The 24,990-nt window shown below is 39.4% G+C and overlaps 3 protein-coding genes across 7 annotated transcripts in view; 1 reads left to right on the top strand and 2 right to left on the bottom strand.

The window, feature by feature from the left end:
* The window catches only part of nt5dc1 (5'-nucleotidase domain containing 1), a 131,673-nt gene that overhangs the window by 6,195 nt on the left and 100,488 nt on the right, over window positions 1-24,990 (bottom strand). Inside the window, exon 10 of the mRNA XM_032585972.1 lies at window positions 1,139-1,312. Within this exon, the coding sequence (XP_032441863.1) occupies window positions 1,139-1,312 (174 nt within the window). The remainder of the gene's footprint in view (window positions 1-1,138; window positions 1,313-24,990) is intronic.
* Window positions 7,434-14,329, top strand: LOC116734515 (uncharacterized). 3 transcript variants are annotated; one of them, XM_032585967.1, is made up of 15 exons: window positions 7,434-8,165; window positions 8,652-9,098; window positions 9,735-9,815; window positions 9,910-10,287; window positions 10,480-10,581; window positions 10,762-10,994; window positions 11,304-11,482; window positions 11,595-11,688; window positions 11,775-12,119; window positions 12,222-12,339; window positions 12,428-12,519; window positions 12,602-12,716; window positions 12,800-13,063; window positions 13,202-13,378; window positions 13,470-14,329. In XM_032585967.1, exons 2-15 carry the CDS (start codon window positions 8,867-8,869, stop codon window positions 13,670-13,672), a joined length of 2,613 nt encoding a protein of 870 aa, XP_032441858.1. In that variant the 5' UTR covers window positions 7,434-8,165; window positions 8,652-8,866; the 3' UTR covers window positions 13,673-14,329. The 3 variants fall into 3 exon arrangements, with proteins under 3 accessions (XP_032441858.1, XP_032441861.1, XP_032441859.1); XM_032585970.1 differs by having other exon boundaries at window positions 7,434-9,098; window positions 10,397-10,581; XM_032585968.1 differs by lacking the exon at window positions 10,480-10,581 and having other exon boundaries at window positions 7,434-9,098.
* Window positions 17,474-24,761, bottom strand: LOC116734518 (uncharacterized). 3 transcript variants are annotated; one of them, XM_032585974.1, is made up of 7 exons: window positions 23,192-24,761; window positions 22,251-22,705; window positions 21,966-22,134; window positions 21,484-21,837; window positions 19,713-19,780; window positions 19,083-19,126; window positions 17,474-18,101 (listed from the first exon to the last, which is right to left on the bottom strand). In XM_032585974.1, exons 2-7 carry the CDS (start codon window positions 22,449-22,451, stop codon window positions 17,999-18,001), a joined length of 939 nt encoding a protein of 312 aa, XP_032441865.1. In that variant the 5' UTR covers window positions 22,452-22,705; window positions 23,192-24,761; the 3' UTR covers window positions 17,474-17,998. The 3 variants fall into 3 exon arrangements, with proteins under 3 accessions (XP_032441865.1, XP_032441864.1, XP_032441866.1); XM_032585973.1 differs by having other exon boundaries at window positions 22,251-24,761; XM_032585975.1 differs by lacking the exons at window positions 21,966-22,134; window positions 22,251-22,705; window positions 23,192-24,761 and having other exon boundaries at window positions 21,484-21,942.

Below are 24,990 nucleotides of genomic sequence, written 5' to 3'. Positions count from 1 at the left end.
TCTGGTTCTGGTCTGCTCCGCATCCCCAGAATCAGAATCAAATATGGAGAAGCCGCATTCAGCTTCTATGCACTACAAATCCTGAACAAACTCCCAGAAGACTGCAAAACATCTGAAACACTGAATGCTTTTAAATATAGCCTAAACCCACCTGTTTAGAGTTGCTTTTGAAACATTATCAATGAAACAATCAACATTTTGATGTGTAATAACTGCACTTGACAAAATGTGTGTAAAGATGGCACTTGACAATTGCTGACTGTGTTTTCTACATCTTTGTATTTTTCTTTGTGTGCTTTTATAATGCAAAGCACTTTGAACTGCCATATTGCTGAAATGTGCTATACATTATTGTATTGTATTCTTAATTGATTCCTTGATTGATTAATTCATTATCCTGTAAAAGACCCAGAGACGACTCATTGGTAATTCCCTTTCCAGTCCACCTGATTTGTACTAAAATCTCCTGATATTTCAAGAAATTCATTGTGCAATGTGCTCACATTGTGCTCACATTGTGCTCACAGATTCCCACATGCAAGAGAAAGAGGATCTCAGCCTCACTGATCCTCCACCATATGTAACGCACTTTCTGTCATACTAAGCTGACCTGCAGTGTTTGCTGTCAAACATTATTTTTTCCTACCCAACTGTCTGTTGTAACAAAAAAGCTTTGATTTATCTTTGTTTTCAGAGCCAGGTTATGCAACAGAAACACAAAAATCACACATCTTAAAGGTGAATGCTGGGGTTACACAATGTGCTGCATTTCTCTCATAAAATAGATGGTCAGTTGGGTCAATCCTAATGGAGCTGAATGTGACTTCCTCTCCAAATCAAACACACAGTGACACATAAGACTGTGACACAGAAGAAAAACAGGAAACTCAAGCCTTCGTCTGCCACATTTGTGCTGACTTTTCATTCTGCAAATCGGAACTCTGTTGATTAATATCATCTGCTGCTGTGTGACACAAAAGGCTGCACTGTGTAAAAGTTTCCCTTCTGCGTGGTTCATTACCATTTGTTTTACACATTTTCAGCAACATTCATTTTATGGAGATTTTCAAACAGGGCACAGGGTCTGGAAGAACAATGGTTGCTAAATGGAAACGGCTTCCTCAGTCATCAGACTTACCTCAAATTTTCCCCTTTTCTCCTGCGGCTCCACCTGAGTCTTGTTGGACAATGCTGCATCACTCTTCGGAACGCCCTCCCCCTCCATCTCTTCCACTATCATTACAGTCTCCCACTTCCCAAAGGTGGTGGCAGGAAATATGTCTGACCTCATGCTATCTCCAAAATACGCCACCTGCAGATTCAGAAGGACAAAGCACCGTTTCATTTCAGCAGTCTCAGAGGGACCCTGCTCTCAGCAGCAAGTAAAAGGAACCACAACAATGTCTCTAGGATGAGAGCTTTGCAAAACTATTCACACCTTTTGAATACCTTCACACTTTGTCATGTTACAGTCTCAAGTTTGAATAAAGTTAAATGTACTAGTGAAGTGGAAAAATATGTATGGTTTTCTAAATTATTTACAAATAAAAAAAAGGTGGTGTGCATCTGTATCAAGTCCCCTTGACTCAACACTTTTGTCTTTTGGGGTTTGTCTCTACCAGCTTTACACATCTGGAGAAGGAATTTTTTGCTCATTCTTGGGTATAGTGAAGAGCTCAGACCAGAGCCTTCAGAAATTCATAAATACAGTTACAAGTCAGTCTTCAATCACCTGACGAACATTTCCAGGTTTAAAGTACTAACGTCCCAGCAAGATCTAAAGAGACTCATCCAATCTTCCAGGCCTTTCAGGTCTTCTGGTTCTGGGCATGCAGAGGAGACAGAGAATCAGCATTCAGCGTCTATGGACCAGAATCTGGAACAACCACCCAGAAAACTGCAAAATGTCTGAGACACTGAATTCCTTTAAATCAAGGATAAAAACCTATTTGTTTTGATTTACAAGAACTGGAACATAAGTAATGTTTGTTGCTGTTTCATAATTGCTTACTGTATGATGTTTTTATTGTGTAAGGCATTTTGAACTCGTGTTGCTGAAATGTGTGATACAAAATAAATTTTGTTTGACTTTGACTAGCTCATTTTAATATGAAAATGCTCTGACGTAAATACGCCATCTGCTTCAGCTGCATATTTTGTGTTTTTGTTGTACTGGAAGATGAACACAGTCTCAACCTCTCATTAAAGTGCATCGATCTTCACATCATCTTTGCATTACCACAGTATGAATCTAACACCACCATTTATCTGTATAATTGCCTTGAAATGAAAAGCTGAGTAAACATCACACACAATAAACATCACTGAAGTAAAAAGCTACTTGTACTGTCTGACAAGTAGAATGAGCACTCACTGAGTTATGTACACCCACTCTAGTCATCAGCACTGACAGAAAAGCAATGGTGGCAGAAATCATATTTCCAGCATATTTTCTTGGAATTGCCCACAACTGGTTCAATGAAAAGCCAGCATCTCTCATTGCACAGCAGAGCCGATTTCAGAGCCAAAGGGTCAGTCTAATAAATATTTACAGAGGCCAAGAATTCCAGCACAGAAGCAACACATCATAGAAGGGTAGAAGGGAGTCATTGCTGACTAACACGCATGAAGTTTTCATAAAGCATGGAACCATAAAGACATCTAGACAGCTGGTTAGACTTTAACTAGCTATTATTTTAAGGGACAGTACTAAGTGTTTTCCAGGTACATAGTGTCATATTATACCATAATCAAGTAACTGTTACCTTAAGATATACTGTATGTAACATAGTTAAAATGGTTCAGGTTAAATCCTGCTAAAATGCACCATCTGCTGGTAAAAAGTTGTATTGCATTCACCTTAGAAAGAGCGGGGTATTATGGGTAATCCTCATAGCCATGAGGATCACTGACGAGGTAACTGTCTCTGCTATGTCATAAAGGAATATTATTTATGCATTTTATAAAATATATTTATGGTTTCCGTTTTTGCATATTATTGAAATATGTTTAATTTAGGTCATGCTAGTTCTGCTATTATGTTGTTTCTGTCGTGTTTTAGAAATGTTTCGTTTGTGAGAAAGTGTGGTGGGAATTTCCCACGCAGTAACACTATGGCTCCTCCCTGCAGGAGCTTGTTTTATGCCAGAGACTGACCTTACCTCGATGCCCATTGTGTGAAATGCAGGTATGTTTTACCAAATCTCTTGTAGCAGATGGTTAACATAATGCTGAGTTTTATGTTAACAGTTTTATATAAAGATATGGTTCATTTATGTTTCTGCATTGTTCCAAGATGCAAGTTTATATAAACTAAAATATAAAAATGGCATCCAGTAAATAAAATGTTAGCATTTTATTTTATTTGTCAGAACATTTTAATTAGCTGTTTTAGTTTCTCTGAAAAGGACACTCGCAGGTTGTTCTTTTACTGTAAACAAAATCCACTATGAGATCACTGTAATTTTCAATGATTTTATTGTGGTTACTGTATTATGGGTAGGCCTGTCACGATAACAAATTTTGCTGAACGATTAATTGTCTCAAAAAATTATTGCGATAAACGATAATATTGTTTGAAGACCTTTTAACACTGATGTAATGGAAATGACGTAATACTGCATGCGATTTCTTGCTAAAGATAGATACACTTTATTTTCAAAACAGCACTAAACAATGGAACTGATAAACAAAATAAAACAACCAAAAACAAAAATAAAATGGATTCTTAGTCTCCATTAACAAAAAACGCACTTGAAAAAAAACTAAACAACATAAAGCCAAAGTGGAAATAAATACTGCATTCAACCAAAAGAGTAAAGATTATGAAGTCTGTATACTATGTTGCCCTTCAGTAATAATTAGATTTAAATAGAGAAGACGGGCACATCGACTACCTGATGCAATAATTCACACTACATGATTTTTTGCTCCTATTTTCCCCCTTACAACAATCTTAGAACGTTGGTCTTTCTAAGATTGTGTGGTGTGTTATGGTAGATTGTCGTTGCCGCTCCGATCTAAATCAGGGGTTTTCCCCGACTGGGAGCGTTAACGCAGCCTGTTGAATGTGACAGGTAGCCAATCAGCGCGGATTCTCCTCCATGCTTTCTGAGGGGAAATTACAGAGGGGAATCCCAAACAGCTGACACGGCTCAACCCGAAGTCCAGCGGACATTGGAGATGATATGTGGAAACAACATTAATGTTTATTCAACATGCAAAGAACATAGAAATGACAAGGAGAGGAGTTGGAGCGAAATTGCTACCGCAGTTGATAAACCCGGTAACTTTTCAGCTGTTCTTCGTTAACGTGACGTAAATAGGTTCTAATGATTTTCATTCAGTCAGGACTTTACGCTGACATTAGCTACATGCATTGCAGGTAGATTGTAGTAAAGCATTGATTAATGCCTGGTTTTAAAATGAGTTCACTGGACTTGTAGCCATTATTTTGTGCCCATTGTTGGACACCAAACGGCAGGAACGAACCCGATCGAACCGTCATACCTAGGATTTCTGTCGGCTAATGTGTGGCCTGTCAGGTTTTGAAAATGGGCCGACAATCGGCCGACAGCTCTAAGATCCTGTCGTGTGCGCTGGGCTTTACACTAAGGAAACGAGGAAGGGAGGAGTCAGTGGAGAGCACCGGAGTTGAGCCTTTTTTCGTTCAGTGTCATCAACAGAAAGAGAAAAAGGTCAGAAGAGACGATAATGCCGATAATTAAAATGACGTCAGTAGTTTTAATTTATCGTACGATTAATTGATTTATCGTTTATCGCGACAGGCCTAATTATGGGTAATCCTCAGAGCCATGAGGATTACTGACGAGGAGCTTGTTTTATGCCAGAGATTGACCTGACCATGACCTAAGGCCACCACAACGGATCCCCTCAACACCTTGGCTGCGCCTAGAAATTCTGTCCATGAAAGTAATGAATAGAATCGATGACAGAGGGCAGCCTTGGCGGAGTCCAACTCTCACCGGAAACGAGCCCAACTTACTGCGGCAATGTAAAACTAGACTCTGGCTCCGGTCATACAGGGACCTAATAGCCTGAATCAAAGGGTCTGGTACACCATACTCCTAGAGAACCCCCCACTAAGCTCCTCGAGGGACATGGTCGTACGCCTTCTCCAAGTCCACAAAACACATTTAGACCAGTGGGGTGAACTCCCACGCACCTCCAGGACCCCGATGGTCACTGTTGAAGGTGTAGAGCTGGTCCAGTGTTCCATGACCAAGATGAAAACCACACTGATTTTCCTGAATCCATGGCTTGACTATCCAACGGCCCTCCTCTCCAAGACCCTTGACCTTACCAGCGAGGCTTAAAAGTGTAACCTTTCTGTAATTGGAGCACACCTTCCGGTCCCCCTTTTTCGACAGGGGAACCACTTCCCCAGTCTGCCTGGGTAGTTGTGTCAATCAATGCAACCCTATAACATCCAGATCCTGTACTGTTTCCCCCTCCTGAGATACCGGATGGTGGACCAGAATCGCCTCGAAGCCATGTAGAAGTCTTTCTCCATGGCCTCTCCGAACTCCTCCCATGCCCGAGTTTTTGCCTCAGCAAACCACATGTGCCTCATGACTCTTAAATGCCGATACCCGTCAGCTACTTCCGGGGTCCTACAGGTCAAAAGGGCCTGATAGGATTCCTTCTTCAGCTTAACAGGATCCCTCACTGAGTATGTCCACCAACAGGTTTGGGGGTTGCCGCCGTGTCAGGCCCCAACAACATTGCGGTCACAGCTCCAATAAGCTCACTCAACAATGGAGGCATGGAACATGGTCCACTCAGACTCAATGTCCCTTACCTCCCCCAGAACATGTTCAAAGTTCTCCTGGAGGCAAGAGTTAAAGCTTCGTCTCACAGGAGACTTCCAAACGTTCCCAGCAGACCCTCACAATATGTTTGGGCCTGCCAGGTCTGACCGGCATCCTCCCCCACCACCGGAGCCAACTCACCACCAGGTAGTGGTCAGTGGACAGCTCTGGACCTCTCTTCACCCAACTGTCCAAGACATGTGACCGCAGATCTGGTGAAACAACTACAAAGTCGATCATCAAACTATGGCCTATTGTATCCTGGTGCCAAATGCACATATGGACACCCTTATGCTTGAACATGGTTGCTATGGACAATCCATAACGAGCACAGAAGTCCAACAACAGAACACCACTTGAGTTTAGATCAGGGGGGCCACTCTTCCCAGCCAGTGGAAGTGGGTGCTCCAGGTCTCATTGTCATTGCCAGCAGAACAAGGGAGTCCCCAGGTCTCCAGTATCCCCTCCAAGGACTCCAAAAAAGGTAGGTAATCTGAACTGTTGTTTGGTATGTAAACACATACAACAGTCAGAACCCATCCCCCCGCTCGTAAGCAGAGGAAGGCTACCCTCTCCGTTTAGCAGGGTGAATCCTAACGTACAGACACCAAGATGGGGTGCAACAAGGATGCCCACTCACTGTGGGCAACTCCAGAGTGGGGGTATGTCCAAACCCTCTCAAGGAAACTGATTCCAGAACCAGAGCCATGTGTTGAGGTGAGGCCGACTATTTCAAGTTGAAACCTCTCAACCTCACACAGTAGCTCAGGCTCCTTCCCTACCAGAGGTGACATTCCACGTCCCAAGAGCCAGCTTCTGCGACCAAGGATCAAATTGCCAGGGTCCCCGCCTTGGCCACCACCCACACTGTACCTGACCCCTTTGGCCCCTCCCACAGGTGGTGAGCCAATGGGAAGGGGAACGCACCTCGCCTCTTCAGACTGAGCCCTGCTGGGCTCCAAGGGTGAAAGCCCAGCCACCAGGTGCTCGCCAACATGCCCCACCTCCAGGCCTGGCTCCAGAGTGGGGCCCCTGGTGACCCATGTCCGGGTGAGGGAACACCTGACTCCAAAGGATTTATTCGTCATAAGGGGTCTTCAGGCTGCACTTTGTCTGGTTCCTAACCTAGGACCTGTCTGCCTTGAATGACCTTACCAGGGGCATAAAGCCCCAGACAGCATAGCTCCTGAGAGACACTCAAACCCCTCTACCACAATAAGGTGGCAGCCCATGGAGAAGAAAACAAGACTATAACTCAGCCTTACCAGTACTACACTGTAATAAAATTCCATAAAATTTACGTTAAAAAATTGTAAAATACCAACAGTTACAGACAGTAACATCCAAAGCATTATATTACCATAGAAAATAAATGGAATTACCATAACTCAAATACATAAATGATGGCTATTTCCTTTATAAAATGCAACATGGCTGTGGGATGGAATCCAGACAACATCATAAGTGGCTCCAAGCACCATCAAAATGTTTTTAGAAATCCTTATGTGCCTTTATTTCAGTGTCCCTGATTTTTGTGATATTTTTTCCCCTACATTTTTAGTGTTTTTATTTCAGTTTTAGTTGTGAAAAGCCATCATTGGCAAGGCCTAGTATTTTCTACCTGAGCTTATGCAACACGTTCTCACTCCCGACTCGTCATATATTGACGCTTGGGCAGGTTCCCTCAGCGTCACATATTGACGCGTCGGGTACCCCGTTCGCGTCAATATGTGACGAGAAGGGTTCTCCCATTGAATGCTGTACGGCTCCCTAAGCGTCCAAAACCGACGATCTAGGAACAAATAAGATGACGAGTCTGTTCTATTTTTGTAAAAGGCACACAATTCGTGCATAGCAGATGTATTTGTAGGTTTTTAACAATTTAGTTAATTTTACTTCAGTTTTAAAAGATCCTCCGGTTCTCTGAAGCCGCGATTTTATCTACATGTCTGTTTATTTCTTAACAGCAGACACGAATTACACCAGTTTCACTGATTTCATCGTAACTTCATGATTGTAAAGGACATAACATTCTAATTTTTACACAATAATAAAAAAAGAAAGGAATACGTATGTTATTTGGAGTTTATGAGGTTACAGATAATAGCGGCATGCACCTCCGAAGTCGTTTGCAGTCCATTAATAATAAAAAAAAGAATTTTAATAAAAATGTTTAAGAAGAGTGAGGGTGCATTTCCTTTTGTGATTACATGCCAGACGGTTCTGTAAACGTTTGATTAAAATAAAAATAAGGACAGATCCCACCCGTCCATAAATCTAAGAAGAAGAAGAAGAAGAAGAAGCTGACGTCATCGCATGCGACATTGGACCCCGGTGAGTACAAACCTGAATCTGTCAGAAATGGTTTTGTATTATAAAACAAAAGAAAATACTACAGAATGTGATTGCAGTTGTAGGACTTAATGGTAGTAGGACTGTGCCGCGAATGGTTGAAGACATTTGGACACGTTTGTAACATGTATTTTTTTAATTTTTGTTGCCGCTAGCTACATTAGCTAGCTACATTAGCTAGCTACATTAGCCTCTTGGAGCCCAGAGAGTTCAGCTGAACCTGCACTTAATACATTTAATTAGCCATGATAGAGTCACAGAATTGTTTGTTGTATAATTTGAGGGTTGCTATAACAACCCTAGGCTGTGATGATCCTAAAGGTTTTCTGAATACACTGATTGCAGCTAGGTCATGCATTTGAATTAAAAACGAACTTGGGTCATTACAGCCAAAGTTCTCTCCACCTGTCTACGTTGAAATAAATAACTTCCGAAATCTGAACATTTATTTTGTTTTTATGTCAACAGGTTCTTCTTTGAGATATTCATCGGACATACATTTCTGCTCATTCATAGCACCCACAAAAGGCACTTTTAAGAGCCACGTTTGTCAAATCTCTGCGTCATCTTTTTTGTCATATCTCTTCGTCATCTTTGTGTTCTTAATTTGTCTATTGTTCTTCACGTAATTTGTCAACAGTTCTGTTTGTTTGTTTTGTTTGTTTGTTTGTTTGTCCATCACCATGAGTGTCTCAAACATCCCCGATCCATTAATGGTCCTGGATGCTGCGATACATCAGCATAAAATAAATGTTGAGCTTCAAAAACTTGATGACTTAATTGTTGATCTGAAGAAAGATAAAGATCAAGTACCTACGCAGATCCCTGAACCCACAGTAAGGTGGAGAAAAAGGGACAAAGATGGAAACATACTATATAAGAGGCCTAGATCAACAAGAAATCAATTACGTAAGAGTAAGTACTTCTTTTAAAACATGTATGTAGATATGACACATATATACATATATGACACATTTTTGACACATATATCACTAAATTAATGCATTCATTACTTGATATTTTGGCAATATATATTTTTTTAACCAAGTAATTTATTCTGTTTGTTTTTACATCTATAATGTTGATATTTATCTGCTTTTTGAAACAAATCACTATTTCTTAGAGGATTGATAACTTTCCCCAGCACATAATTATTTTCAATTATACGGTAATAGTATGCTGAATAGAAATTACTCCACAACATAGAACATGTTAGTTATTTAAGTGAGGATTTTTTCTGTTTTGACATACAGTAGAATGCAGTTGAAACAGAGTGAATGTATTTCCAGCAGTTGATGTATATGTATTTAGAGACATACCTTGTTACAAAAGGTGACAAACAAACGTGTTGTTCCTCCATTTGTCTGACAGTATAAATTACTTTCTTAATTTTTTAGTTACCGGTAGGAACCGGTTTCTACTACAAATTTTAATCTTAAGATATGGGAATGTAATACAGTTATTAAATTGAAATTGTACTTTGAAATGTTGCTTTAAGTAAGATGTTAGATATACTCCTTACTTTTATATTTGTTTATTTTATTTTTAAAGCGCCCCACCGTCGGAAGACCAGCTGTCCCTCTCAACCCTCTAACATTCATTGTGAAGTTGCCTTTGCTCCAGAGACTGTTGGTATGTCTGTAGTAGATCTTATTGTATTTCTTCTAAGCATCTTCTATGTGCCATACGTTTCTAATATGTAAAACATTTTTTTATTTTTTAAAAGAGTCTTTTCTACAAGAACTCCAGAGCTCACTGAATGATGCTGCAGGTCAACCAGTAGTGCCAAAAGCTCCTCTGGCTTCCACAAACTGGAGCAGAAGAAAAAGCCTTTTTTCAGAGAGTTGGAAAGCAGAAAGACCCCGTCTGGTTAACACCATGGCAGCTCAGCAAAGTGTGTCAGCACACTTATGCCAGCATTGTGGAAATAATCCATCTGCACTTCGGTGTCGTGATTGCCTACCACACCCCTTCTTTTGTGAAAAATGTGATGTGATGATGCACACCAAACATGTCTTTCACAACAGAGAAACCATCATAGCTGGGTTCTTCCAGCCATTGCCTCCAACTACCTATGTTTTAAATACAACTCTTTGCCATGATGGTAAGTTCAAGGTATTAATTAAGCTTTTTATTTGTACTGTTTAAACACTCCTCAGAGTGTTTTTCTTACTGTTAACTTTTGACTGTATTTTGAATGTTCTGGTTTTTAGGTCATCTGGTTCTGCATATATTAGTTACAATGTGTTAATACAGTTTAGGTGAATTCATATTTTAAACATGTCAACCTCTTTAGCACGATTCGTACCTGTGGAGATCCCAGTTAGAATTTGTGATTGTCCATCAGAGTGTTTGAGGATCAAAGCAGGAAAGGCTGTCACTGTCGTCACAATCAATGGTATGAATAACTTTATTTTTTTCATGAATCAAAATCAAAACATAATAAAAACCAATGTTAGCAAAATTTAAATATTAAGTATGTTTGTTTGCTGACTACAAGGAATTGTTTGTGACACAATGTCAACCTGACACTAAAATAATTAAGTATTACAACTTTTACATTTTTTTGGTGTTTTAGGTCGTTATGATCTCAGCATGCCAGAGCTGAGGTGTGAGGGATGTGAGGCTAGTTGGACATGTGGAGTACATGATCTAAATTTAACTGATTACTGGCCAGCTACCCTTCACTTTTCCACTCTATATGCAACTGATGTGCTTTTTACATTTGAAGAAATGAAGATGGCAGCACCAGGTCTCTCCTGTCAAGCATTTCTTAAAATGTTAGACCAACGAACCGTCCGCTTTGGCCGTGTGAGTACTTTGACGTACATATCCCATAAGGGCCGTCTGACTCAATTCTTGAGTAGTTATGTTCTTCAACCTTTTGATGTAACTGGTTAAACACACTTGAATCAAATGGCTGAGGTACCACCTCATTCATTCAGCATTCAGATCATATGTAGTAACATCAAAATTTATTGAATGAGATGTTTTGTGCCAGAGACACACCTAAAACTTGAAGAACACATATCCTGATACCTGGGATTTGGACAACTATGTCCTTTCTTTAGTTTTTTTTTTATTATTATTTATATATTTATATCTCTCATTTTAAATCAGACAGGAAAGATATCAGCTGACAACTTCCTGAAAAGTTTTTTTGAGTGGGAAGCTATAAGATATGAGTTGGATAAAATGTTAAGGAAGGATCCCTTCAAGTGTCAAGCTTGTACCCCGGATATGCTTGCAGTTTCAGTGGATGGAAACCGCAAGCATTACCGTTTCAAGAATGCAGCAAGGTATTGTAAAATGTGTTCAATATAACAATTCTTTGTATAAGTTAGTGATGTTCACTACCTGTGGACCATAACACCTATTAAGTGCTTTTTTTTTTTTTTTTTTTTTTTCCAGATCGGAGGAACAGGCCCTATTTCAGGACCTGTTCATAGCCAAGGATGAAGACGTAAGACAATTTGTGGACTATATACACAAATCAACCAAACATGTAAGACTGCAGATTATAAATGTATAACGACAGTAACCTTTTAGCCTGTAATGACGGCGTGCCTGACTTAATTTTATGCATTCTAGACTTCTGGAAGAGGTGTCTGTGGTGGGCAATGGTCAGCAGCCAGAGAGACCTCTCACAGATCCAGCAGCAAACTGGACGAGGAGGGATTGGAGCTAGCGGTGTGCAGACATGGGGTGCTACTTTGTGCCCTGAACATGTATAGGGGTGAGATATTTGCATACCCCTTGTACTTGCAGCAAAGGCTGGCCAACAGACGGATCACATTTTTTTGCATGGATGTAACATGCAAGTACTGGCCATATCTTGAGAAAGTATCGAAAAACTGTCCTGAGCTCCAGCACCTGCTTCAAATGAAGCCATTCCTCTCCGTGTTCCATGCCAAAGCCCATGACTTCAAATGTGAGGTAAGGAAAACTGACTAGACATGGAATAACCTTGCTAGAACATAACTGCATGAACATCGTTGACTCAGTTGATATTGTTTGTGCGTGCATGCTTTTATTTAGGCTAAGTGGAGTGGAGCATATCAAGATGGTGCTGGCTTGACTCTAGGGGAAGAAGTTGAGCAGTGCAATGCATTTCTCTCAAGGATTGCTGTTACGACAAAACATATGTCAAAAGCTGGTGAGAAGACCAAAGATTTCTTTCCTGAAATTTTAACTAATTACGATAAAGGAAAACTCTACTATTGTGGGCCTCTTTCTGTTTGCAGGACGGACAGACATGCTGACTCTTATGGCCATGCGCTGGAATCAGCAAAAACTTGACAACTTGGCCACCTCACTAACCCGTCGATATCAGAAGGTAGTGAAACTGTTGATGTTTGTTAATTCCTATACATGCTGTGATCTGATTTTTTTTTATTTCTTTGAAATTGACAATGCAGGCCACAAAAGCTCTTCAAAAACAACATCAGAACTTGGAGTCCTTAAAAATTGAGCTTTTGGTGACTGACAGTCAACTTGATGACTGGGTCCATGATATTAAGGAGTGGGCAGAAGGTGAGCTATTAGAGTTCAAAAATTAGAGGAAGTTCCAAAAGTACTTCTATGTTAACTGCATTTCCCTTATTTATCATCATCAGCAACATCTAGCACAACTGATCCGGGCTCCTTGGCAGGCAGAATTGAGGTTCTGGCTGCGAGCATCAAAAGGCGATCTCAGCGTCTTTATAAAGACATAGACGGAAACAAAGCTCGTGCCAAGGCTCGTCGCAAAATAAGACAGGAGAAAAACATCTTAGCATTGGCTTTAGAAAACTACAAGACTGTTACAGGCACAGAAGCACTATCTTTAGAAGAGATCCTGTCCGGTGACACAACATTGCCATGGCAGCAATCAGACAGTGGTAAATAAACATACACTAATACATTTTATACTGTCATCATACCTGACAGATAATGTGGCTAGATACTCCAGGTGTTGACCTAAACTTTATTACAAATTCAAACTGAGTTAATTTGTCTTTTTCCTAAATGCATTTCAGACTCTGTCAGTCTTGCCACAAAAAGGAGGGCATTCGATGGCATTATGACAGTAAAGAGACTGGAAGAGGAAAAGAGGATCCTCGTAGGAGAGATGGACCGTCATTGGAAATCTCTGTCATCCTATGAAGATGCTCTAAAGGAGCTTCCCCGCCTGTTATCGAGCGGCAAATTTAAAAGTATGTTTTTAAGTAATGTATAAACCTATCAAGAGTTAAAACATCTAAATTTTCTATTAATTGTTATTTTTACTTATGTTCAATTTTAAAGGTTCGTCCTGTTCCCTAACTGATGAAGCTCTAAGAGGCCTCCAGAGCATCATCCTCAGAGAGCTACAGCACTTAAAACAAATGAAACTGCAGGCAAGAGAACATTATCTACAGACTTTGTCAGGAGCAGAAAGTGTTAGTTTTGACAATACTTCTGATGACGACTTTGGTAGTGACTCGGAAGCTTCTGATAATAGTCTTTAATCATTTGTGCATATACTGCTGACAAAGATCTACACTAGCGTGACAGTATTCGGCTCCTTCTGGATTGACCAATATGTCACAAGTAAAGTATGTTTGCTCATAAGTCACAAAGAGACACAATTCTGTTTAAATTTGTTTTTGTGCTTTCATGTTTCCAAATTGGCAGTGTTTTATTTCGGTGATTCTTTTTTTTAAAATAGTTAATATGTTTGTGCCTTTTTACTTTCTAAAAGGGTCTTACTAGGGCTGTGATTACTTGCGCAGGCATGTCATTCATTTTGTTTCTTTTTCATTATGTTTCTCCATATCTACTGTATTTCCAGATAATAGTAAGAGTAATTTTACTGTAGTTAATAATTTTAGTTACTACTTTTACTTCAAATGGAGTAATAGCAGTTGTGCTTATGTTTAGCAGTTTAAAAATGGCTACAACACTACATTAAGCAGTCGCAGTGATTCTGCACTAACCAAGACATCTTTTTGGATATTATACTTTTATTTTCTTTTTTTATTAACATGTGCAGCTCTGACTTATTTTTTAATTCAATAAACACACAGTGTATAGTGGTGGAACACTTCGTTGTCTGTGGTCACTTGAATTCTGTTCAATTTTTCTGTCAATTTCTGTATTAAAAAGAAATGAGTTGCAAAGTTTCAGTACATATCAATGTGATATTTTAATGCAGTACTCATGGTTCTGATTTTAATTACATACATTTATACAAGAAATTCATCAAGCATGACTTTATAAACTAAAAAGCATCTAGCTTAGTGGACACTTTACTAAGTAGGATATGTTCTGAATCCACTAGTTGATAAAAAGCCAGTAATGAAGCACATTAAAATTTTGGACAAACATAACAAAAAGTGGTTTTAAGAAATACGTTTTTCAGCTTTTAGGTACCCCTTAAGGACATTTGAAAATTAATTATAATTGCATACATAGAACTAACAGGATTAATTTCTGTAACAGAATCTAGTCACCTATTTTGAACCTGAAGTCATGGAAATGGTCTATTATTTGTCCTTCCAATCATGGACAATCACTGATAACTCGGACATCACTCCTCAAATATGTGTGATATGTATTTTTATATATTTAATATATATTCATCTTTTCATATATATTACATAGATTACTATAAAGACATATATGCAAAGAAATGTATAAAACTGTACATAAGGCCATGTGAAAATATAAATAGATTTATATCAGATGCGGAAGCCTCCATTATACTCCCAGATTTGTACAGAGGTAGGGTAGAAGTAGGGTTAGGGTTAGGGATATAGGATGAAAACCAGAAAACGCGTCCGGACAAGCTCGATAACTCAAAAGGTATTTGAGGTATGGGGCCCATACTTGGCCTCGAGAGACCGTCTGAGGGGACCCACGTACCGTGCAAGTTTGGTTGCTGTGGCCCCTTCCTAAGACATAGCTGCCATTGACTCCCATTCATCGGTCAAGTTCGGACAAGCTCAATAACTTCCAAAGTATAAGTGGCAAGCTGATGAAAGTTGGTGTGTATACACCCCTTGCCCCCACCCACCTTCCCTCCAAGTTTGGTGGCCCTGGCCCCTCCCCTTCCTATAGCTGCCATAGACTCTCATTGATTTTGAGCTCTGGCTAGGAGCGTCGGATCGAGCTGGGAGTTGGTTCTCCGTGCTCAGGGCGTAGCCCTGAGTGCGGGGATGTGTGATATGACAGGGTTGGTGGATGTGTGAAAATGGTGAAAATTGCACTAAGTGTTGTGGTTGGTGGTACTTTGGGGAACCTTACCAGATTGTGTTTTGGAGTGTCCTGAGTGTTGTGGAGGTGGTCCTGGGTGAAGTAAAATTGGAGTTGTCAGTGTTTTCCGTGCTCAGGGCGAGGGTTAGGGTTAGGGTAAGGGTTAGGGTTGGGGTTAGAATGGTTTTAAAACAACAAAGAGGACCTAGGCTGTCCCTGGGTCCAAGCTGTTTTATTTAGATTGAGGAGACTAGTGGAAGGGGAGTTTTTCTTTCCTTTGCTGTATTAATCAGGGCTTTTTGTGTGTGAGTGTTTTTGTTGGGGAACACTTAGGTGCATTTAGTTGTATTTGTGTTTTCTTTATTATTATTCCTCCCCCAAACTGTCTAACTTTATTTAATTGGGTTTTAACTATGTCTCTCGGCTACAAGGTTTCCAGGGCCAGCATAGACTCTTACTACCTCATAATTTTTACAAACTTATCTGTGTGATCTGGTAAAAAGAGGATTTAAGGTTCTCCACACATAACAGAAACTGTACCTGCTCACAAGTGCATTTTCTTTCCATGCTGTAGTCATCAAGCTGAACATTTATCTTTTTCTGTACAGTGAGAACGTTTTTTAAATCGGGTAACATTTCACCAAATGAAGTAATCAGAAGTCGGTAAGACCTGATGCCGCACACACTCCTCTCTGCAGGAGAAAATTCTCGCAGAAGCGCATCAACTGCGCTAGACGCTACAAAGCGCCTGCTCCAGCGTCCCGATCACAAATTATAGTCTGACAAATATTTTTCTTATACTGATTGATGGTGAGCTCCGCAATTGTTCTCTGTTCATTAAGTGGAAAATGTCAACGCACCAAGTGCTCAGGTGCGCATTACGACAGTCTGGATAAGAAACCAGTGAACTGCACTCTGTCCTTGGTCGGGGGCCGGGGGGACCCGACATATTATCTCAATGAAGTTTTTACTGGTTTAGATTTTTAGACTACAGTTAGCGTAAGTAGTGCAACTATTTATTTATTTGGCGTTTGTCATTTGATGTGTGATTAGTTTGAGCATAACGGTGGAGCTGCGTGCGCATTTATTGTCCAGCGCACTGCACTTGTTACTGTCTTACCCACATCTATGCTTTAATTTCTTTCCTTCCTCAAAGTCAGCTGGCTAATCCTCTATCTATGAAACACATAAGCAACATAACATAGCTTCACACACTTCTGCAAGTGTGGAGGAAACCAATCAGTTGTACAGTTTAACCTGGCGTCATGCCTTCAAGACAATACACAGGGGAAACTTGACCAACCTCTAACGGCGGCCGGCTTGTCAGTCACTGAGAAGGGCAAACTTAAAAAATGTTTATAAATCCCATTATGACTCTTTCTGTAACATACGCATATTTTAACTACATTTTGAGGGAACATTTCAGAGTGTTTCGTTGACCACTAACTTGACCTTATTTCACAACTGACAAATAAGGTTGTCAAACATCATTTGTGCCCTCTCTCCCCCGAGATAATCCTGTAAGGTACAATGTGTTGATGGAGCTCGATGTGTTCCTTTCTTCTTTTACTCGGTCTGCCGTATAATGGCTGAATTCCATTTCAAATTCCTGCCGATCAGCCGTACAAGAATTCTAGAACTAACTATGCGGAGCTGTGATGCTTCAGAAATATTTTGTATGGTTTATAATAAAACATTATGGAAGATCAGGTCTGAAACAGGTTTCTCGTCAAGGTACTTCAGTCTAAACAGCTTTATTTAGACTGTTCCACGTTGGATCATCTAAGGAAATGTAGCCAGCAACATCCAGTACTTAAAAAAAGCACTTCTTTGGTATTGACAGATCAGTTCTGGAATATATATATATCAAGATATAGATATAAATGATTTATATATAAATTACAGGTTTAGTTTATATATATATATATATATTTGTATGTGTGTTCTTCAACATGTGCATGGCATTTGTGACATAATTTTATTAAAATGTGTTGGTGTTATATAGTCAGTTGATCTGGACATTAAAATGTATTTTATCATGTTCTTCATCAGTAACTTCACTTAAAGTTGCTGTGTTAAAAAGTAATTGTACTGCATTTGAAAGCAATTTTATTATAGCATTTCACAAATACAATCTCGATTGACAAAATACATGACACAAAAAAGGTGATGTTGAATTGTTGAAATTTTCATGCTTCTTGGCATGAAACAACTTCCAATTAGTTATATTTAAATTAAGTTATATTTATACATTTTTTTTCTATTTTAATAGACTATACTTTGTACATCCACATCAACCTTCAAAACACTCAAAAACAAATGTTTAAAGGATTTAAGACATTAGGTCAACTATTACAAGCCAAAATGTACAAACAATCCTGTTCAAAATTTGAAGCCTCAATACAGGCAAAATAACTTGTTCATGCAGTGACTCAACCAGCATCACTCAGTCTTTTACAGAACATGACAAAGACGTGTCAATAAACAGCCCAAAATAAGCCGAAAACAATATTACACAGAAAACCTTTTAATATAGTCAAACTGCAGTTATAGAAAAATGGAAATTACAACTTTGTAACACAAAAAAAGAAAGAGCAACATCATGGAAGGACTTGTTTGCTGTCTGAAGGAAGAAGCTCTTGGGGGACAGCAACATGTGTGAATTCACTTGCAGGTTCCCAGGTGTCATCCCAGATTTTCCCACTAGAAAAGATCAACAACAATAAAATCAAGTGGTGGATTTTTTGTGCAGTAAAGTTGACAATTTTCTCTTTCTAAAAGAGAGGTTGTGTAGCCAAAGACTTTTCCCTGCCTAAATCCCCCCCAATTAACAGCTAGTACGTACATCTTGTTGTGTCCCAAAGATACAATATTATCTTGAATTATCATTAAGTATCCAATGACAAACTGACTGCACAGTCATTTTTTACCATTACACAAACAAGAAAAATCTCTCATAGTGCTTTAGTTTTTTTTAGAAAAGTCTAAAAAAAATAAAACACAAAGAAAGTGACCGTTTCAGATTTAATTTCCAGCTTGTATGAATTATAAAAGGCACAGTATTAAATAATTTATAGGACCATAGTGCCTTTTCATAATATAATAAAGTAAGTCTGTTACCTTCAGTTATTATAAAAAATGAAGGCAACATGTTTGATAGGTATTCTATCAAAAATGACTTAAAAGAAATGTCACTTTGCCATTTGCACACTTTAAATTATGGATCCCAGGAAGAATAGCCATGTTTAAGGCAATGGCTATTGGAGATACAAATAAACCCCTTTGAAAATGGGTCATTGTTTCTTTAAGAAGCACCTGCTCTTCTGACACTCTGCCTTCAGGATGTCATCACAACATCACTCCTCCAAGCAGTTTACAGCCATTCTTAGTAGAGTTGGACTGAGAAGATCCCTCACATGAGCTCAGCAGAGGGGCTGTTCCACCAGGTGTTTGCTAATTGTTGTTGCCACTAGTTTTGAGGGGTTGCATGTGGGATGTATGCTTTGTAGGGCACTATCTCAGCTAGAGACTGAAAAGCCAAGGAAAAGCTTTTGTGGCAAAAGGCCACAGAAAGCTTGATGACATTATAACATGATATACAGCTCCAAAAGTTGATTTTCCATTATACTTCCCCCTGAAATAGCAAAATAATATTTCTAATAAGTGCAAAGAAACACTTCTCACCAAGCAGAGCAGGGCAACCAATGAATTTTTACTTCCTCTTTGCCCTAGACACCACATAAAACAAGAGAAATGCATTAATTAAAGCAATCATCACACAACATATCCATAAATTGTTTCTAAAATACTTAAGTGTGGAAGCGGTTTTTACATGTTATTGAAGGATGATAAGTGGTCATGGGTTTCCTTTAGAAAGACGAAATAACTCCCAAATCAGCATTTCTTTTATGATAAAAGGCCTAATTTCGTTATTTGGAGTTCTATCTCTATGCTTCTATGTTTCTGTGCAAATACTGACTTTTTTGTGTGAATTTGTTTCGTTCTGCAATATCAGAGATGTTGTGACTTATGTGGTATAAGTACTACTGATTCCTATTGTAATGCCCTTCTTTGTCCTTAGAAAACAATAGACAAATAGAAAGAAAGAAAAGGAGTCTGGAATGTCAGTAAATGTAACCACAAGGTTTATAAGTAAACAACTGTGCTCATTTTTGCATACCACAGTCCCACTTATCACCCCTCTCCCCATCTATTCATCTCCACACAGGCAATGTCTCTCAGTGTATCTTGGCATGTTTGACTGGGGTGGAGATAAACTTTGAGAGGGTACATTAGTAACACTTCAAGTCTTACCGCATTAGTCCTATGCCCAGTGATTGAGTCAAACAGGAACACCTTTTGTCTGCTACATTTCCGGCAACCTTAATGAGAAGAAAAGAAAAAAAAAATTATAAAAACAAAATAAGAATTAAAGTCAGAGTGTACACTGAAAAATGAAAACTAGTATGGTGACTCATATTTTATAAACCTTCTAAACTTTACTCTTCTTTACATGGATTTACACATTTTCTCAAATTAGGTCAGAGGTTGATATTATATTATTAGTAGTTAAATATTTTTAATATTTAACTACTTTAGAGTGGCCACAGAAATGGAAAAACTAATACTTAAAGTGTAACTAAACCCAAAACAAGTTTTTGTTGCTTATAAACTGTCTATCAAGGTTTTCTGTGTCTGTGAGAATTTTGTTTTAGTGCTTGACTCCTTAAGTCGGTAGTTGGGTTTTCCTAATAGTTACAGTGAAAGTCATTAACACAAAAATATGAAATAATACTATAACCATGTCACTCAGGACTCGTTCTGGTATATGACCGTCTCACTCAGCCCCACTGCCCCACACGGTGGTTGTGGTTGAGTTGTGAGTGAGTATGGAGTATTGAGCGTTGTGGTGAGTATTGATGATAGCATCATTCTGCTTTACAAATGTGTGATTTATTTGTAATATTGACTAAATTGGAATGGGTCTGCTCTGCTATGATTACTGCCACAGGTATTCTGCAGGACAGACAACTGTTATACTGCAAGTCTTTCTAGAAGCGAGGGGGAATCAAAGCAATCTATGCTGCTTGCTCAGGCCAGACAGGCTACAGCACAGGTGTCAAACTCCAGTCCTCGAGGGCCGCAGTCCTGCAGTTTTTAGATGTGCCACAGGTACAAAACACTGGAATGAAATGGCTACATTTCCTCCTCCTTGTGTAGATCAGTTCTCCAGAGCCTTGCTAATGACCTAATTATTCTATTCAGGTGTGGTGCAGCAGAGGCACATCTAAAAGTTGCAGGACAGCGGCCCTTGAGGACTGGAGTTTGACACCCCTGGGCTACAGCAAGGCCGCAGAGCAATGTTGACTTAAGAGTCTCAAACACACAAAAAAGAGTGGCTACACATATCACTAGCTGTTTTGACAAAATGTCTGTAGAGGAGTATGAAAAAAATGTACGAAGATAGCAACAAAGTGGATAAGCTTTGCCTCTATCTTTGTTAATCTCCATCTCCAGTCGTGTCTTTTCCCTCTGCTCACTTGTGTCAAATTTCAAAAGGCTTGGGTATGCTTTCAGGGCAGTTAGTTAAACTTAAAACAAATACTGTGTACTTGTCCAAAGGTTCACAAACAAGGCCAAGACAAGCATTATTGTTGTTTCAGAATTTGAGGTTAGTATAACAAAAATGTACGTTAAATGCACAGTGGCACAGTTGGTAGAGCTATTGCCTTGCAGCAAGAAGGTTCTGGGTTCAATTCCCGGCCCGGGGTCTTTCTGCACGGAGTTTGCATGTTCTCCCTGTGCAAGGTGGGTTCTCTCTGGGTTCTCCAGCTTCCTCCCACAGTCCAAAAACATGACTGTCAGGTTTTTTGGTCTTTCTAAATTCTCTCTAGGTGTGAGTGTCTGTGTGTATGGCTGTGTGTCCTGTCTGTCTCTGTGTTGCCCTGTGACAGACTGGCAACCTGTCCAGGGTGACCCCCGCCTCTTGCTGGAAATAGGCACCAGCAGCCCTACCGACCCCTGGTGTAAGAAAATGGATGGATATAAAAGAAATAGTCACAGGACTAAGGAAAACAAAACTTACCCTTTCTCTTCTTATTTTCAAATAGGCCACCCTGACTTAACGAGATGGCATGGGCAGCAGGCGATTCATATGAATGTTGGTTTGGCTGGTCTATGGGAGAGACAGATGGCAGAGTAGGAGGAGAGGCAGGTGGAGAGGTGCTTCTGGCTCTTTTCTTCTTCTGGAAAGCCGGAGAAGAAGGAACAATAGGAGGAGAAACAGGAACCAGATCAAGCACAATCACAGGCTCTTCCTCAGCTATGGTCTCTGTTGGTTCATAGACCAGGTTCTCAGCTTTTTCATCAGCCCACTGCTCTTTGGGTGAAAAAACCTGCTGTTCCATGGAGGTGTGGGGCTGCACTGGTACAGACGTGGCTAGGAAAGACGTAATTTTACAGAAAACAGAAATAAATATCTATAGACACATATCTTGCTCGCTTTCTGTGGACTTGATATAATGCACTACAGAAGTACACACACTCTCACACCCGTACATGCATTACCTTCAGGGAGGAGAAATTCATAAGCCCTTTGCATCTTCTCAAGAAAATTATTTGTAGTAGCAGTGGGCTCCAAATGAGTAATTACATCTGCTACCCACTTGCTTGAAGACTTATCTTCCTTAGCAAAAAATAAAATAGGCTTATAGCCTAAAGCATGAAGTTTGCGAACCTGCAATTGATAAGAACATGTTACACGTTACTAAAACGCACCATCCTATTAGAGCAGTTGTTTTTCATCATTTTGCTCATTAACAGAACTTTTTCAGTCTAAAATTTTCTACTTACTGCAATTTCCGCAGAATCCATTATGCGGGAAACATTTCTGTTTTTTAAAACTGTTTCCCTCCACTGATCATTGAATGTCTGAAACTTTTCTTTTCTTTTTTTTTTGGTGTAAAGACTCTGGTGGCAGGCGACACAACTTTTTCTGTTTGCCTGATTGGGCGTTTGACACTGTGCGCATGGCCTGAATTTGGGGCGTGTCATACTTAAAAAACACTGACAAAGAGCAAAATAGAATGCAAAGACTTATGATGGACAAACAAACAAAACAAACAAACAAACAGAACTGTTGACAAATTACGTGAAGAACAATAGACAAATTAAGAACACAAAGATGACGAAGAGATATGACAAAAAAGATGACGCAGAGATTTGACAAACGTGGCTCTTAAAAGTGCCTTTTGTGGGTGCTATGAATGAGCAGAAATGTATGTCCGATGAATATCTCAAAGAAGAACCTGTTGACATAAAAACAAAATAAATGTTCAGATTTCGGAAGTTATTTATTTCAACGTAGACAGGTGGAGAGAACTTTGGCTGTAATGACCCAAGTTCGTTTTTAATTCAAATGCATGACCTAGCTGCAATCAGTGTATTCAGAAAACCTTTAGGATCATCACAGCCTAGGGTTGTTATAGCAACCCTCAAATTATACAACAAACAATTCTGTGACTCTATCATGGCTAATTAAATGTATTAAGTGCAGGTTCAGCTGAACTCTCTGGGCTCCAAGAGGCTAATGTAGCTAGCTAATGTAGCTAGCTAATGTAGCTAGCGGCAACAAAAATTAAAAAAATACATGTTACAAACGTGTCCAAATGTCTTCAACCATTCGCGGCACAGTCCTACTACCATTAAGTCCTACAACTGCAATCACATTCTGTAGTATTTTCTTTTGTTTTATAATACAAAACCATTTCTGACAGATTCAGGTTTGTACTCACCGGGGTCCAATGTCGCATGCGATGACGTCAGCTTCTTCTTCTTCTTCTTCTTCTTAGATTTATGGACGGGTGGGATCTGTCCTTATTTTTATTTTAATCAAACGTTTACAGAACCGTCTGGCATGTAATCACAAAAGGAAATGCACCCTCACTCTTCTTAAACATTTTTATTAAAATTCTTTTTTTTATTATTAATGGACTGCAAACGACTTCGGAGGTGCATGCCGCTATTATCTGTAACCTCATAAACTCCAAATAACATACGTATTCCTTTCTTTTTTTATTATTGTGTAAAAATTAGAATGTTATGTCCTTTACAATCATGAAGTTACGATGAAATCAGTGAAACTGGTGTAATTCGTGTCTGCTGTTAAGAAATAAACAGACATGTAGATAAAATCGCGGCTTCAGAGAACCGGAGGATCTTTTAAAACTGAAGTAAAATTAACTAAATTGTTAAAAACCTACAAATACATCTGCTATGCACGAATTGTGTGCCTTTTACAAAAATAGAACAGACTCGTCATCTTATTTGTTCCTAGATCGTCGGTTTTGGACGCTTAGGGAGCCGTACAGCATTCAATGGGAGAACCCTTCTCGTCACATATTGACGCGAACGGGATACCCGACGCGTCAATATGTGACGCTGAGGGAACCTGCCCAAGCGTCAATATATGACGAGTCGGGAGTGAGAACGTGTTGGCTTATGACCTGTAGCTGCATGTAAAGGACCATGGTTTGACAGACATATTTAAGGTTATTCTTTGACTTTGTACTGGTGTAGATGATTGATTGCTGCTGCTGTTATTTTGGTGGAGAGACACGTGGGAGAGGTGCTCTGTAGGGTGCTCTGGGGACTGTAGCTTTGAGACACAACTTTGTGTAGGTGGGCGGTGCATTGCATGAGGAAGGATTGCGCCACCGAATGGTTGCCAGTAAGATTTATGGATGTCTCAAACATGTTTTGATGAGGACATGACTCATCATGAACATGGAATGATAGCACGCCTCAAACATCAATTGTTTAGCCTCAAACCTAAACAGTTGATGGTGATATACACAACAAATAAGGGCTGTTTACTTTGTTTTTAATTTTTCGGAATTTTTTTATTTTTCTTGCACCATGGTATTAGACCAGACTCTTTCTATATTGAGTTTGTCTTGAGCCATCTATCCTGAATGAGTGGTCAAACAATTTAAAGTTGTAAAGAGAAACATGTTTTTCTCAAAAGGGAAGATGGAAGGATGAAGATAGAAAATTCCCTGAACAAGCAAGCCTTCATTAGATGTTTCTTGTTTGTGTTTTTTGTCTGGTTGTAGAGAGAATCATGCCAGTTAACAGCAAAAACCTGTTTAAGAAATTCAGAATTTTTATTCCAAAATGACAACACTGCCTGCCTCCATGTCTACATGAATGCATGTGTGCAAGTTAACAAGGGTGAAACAAACACTTAATCGAATGCTGATGTTCATGCAGTGTATCATTCTAACTTTTGCTTTGTTTCTGTTGAGTAAACAATGAGTAAACAAAACCAAAAATAATGGACTATCAGTCTCCGTTAACAAAAAATGCACTTGAATAAAAACTAAGCACAACATAAAACCAAAGGGGAAATAAAAACTACATTCAACCAAAAGAATAAAGATTGTTAAGTCTGTATACTATATTGCCCTTCAATAATGATTAGATTTTGACAGAGAAAATCGGCATATTCGACTACCTGATGCAATAGTTCACTCCTCCCTTACGCTAAGGAAATGAGGAAGGGGGAGTCAGTGGAGAGCACCAGACTTGAGCC

This window comes from Xiphophorus hellerii, chromosome 15 (assembly GCF_003331165.1).
Source record: "Xiphophorus hellerii strain 12219 chromosome 15, Xiphophorus_hellerii-4.1, whole genome shotgun sequence".
In the NCBI taxonomy this organism is placed as follows: domain Eukaryota; kingdom Metazoa; phylum Chordata; class Actinopteri; order Cyprinodontiformes; family Poeciliidae; genus Xiphophorus; species Xiphophorus hellerii.
The sequence above is the reverse complement of the archived record's forward strand: the minus strand, read 5'-3'. Positions and strand labels throughout refer to the sequence as shown.

What these genes read in the sequence shown, in the direction of transcription:
- LOC116734515 (XM_032585967.1), top strand. Translation starts at nt 8,867, where the DNA reads ATGAGTGTCTCAAACATCCCCGATCCATTAATGGTCCTGGATGCTGCG. An exon ending in AAGAAATCAATTACGTAAGA is followed by an intron (nt 9,099 to 9,734) that starts GTAAGTACTTCT and finishes TTATTTTTAAAG; the next exon opens with CGCCCCACCGTCGGAAGACC. An exon ending in CCCATGACTTCAAATGTGAG is followed by an intron (nt 12,120 to 12,221) that starts GTAAGGAAAACT and finishes GCTTTTATTTAG; the next exon opens with GCTAAGTGGAGTGGAGCATA.
- LOC116734518 (XM_032585973.1), bottom strand. Translation starts at nt 22,451, where the DNA reads ATGACACGCCCCAAATTCAGGCCATGCGCACAGTGTCAAACGCCCAAT. An exon ending in CTGGGCATAGGACTAATGCG is followed by an intron (nt 19,127 to 19,712) that starts GTAAGACTTGAA and finishes TGTGGTGTCTAG; the next exon opens with GGCAAAGAGGAAGTAAAAAT. An exon ending in TGGTTGCCCTGCTCTGCTTG is followed by an intron (nt 18,102 to 19,082) that starts GTGAGAAGTGTT and finishes GATCTTTTCTAG; the next exon opens with TGGGAAAATCTGGGATGACA.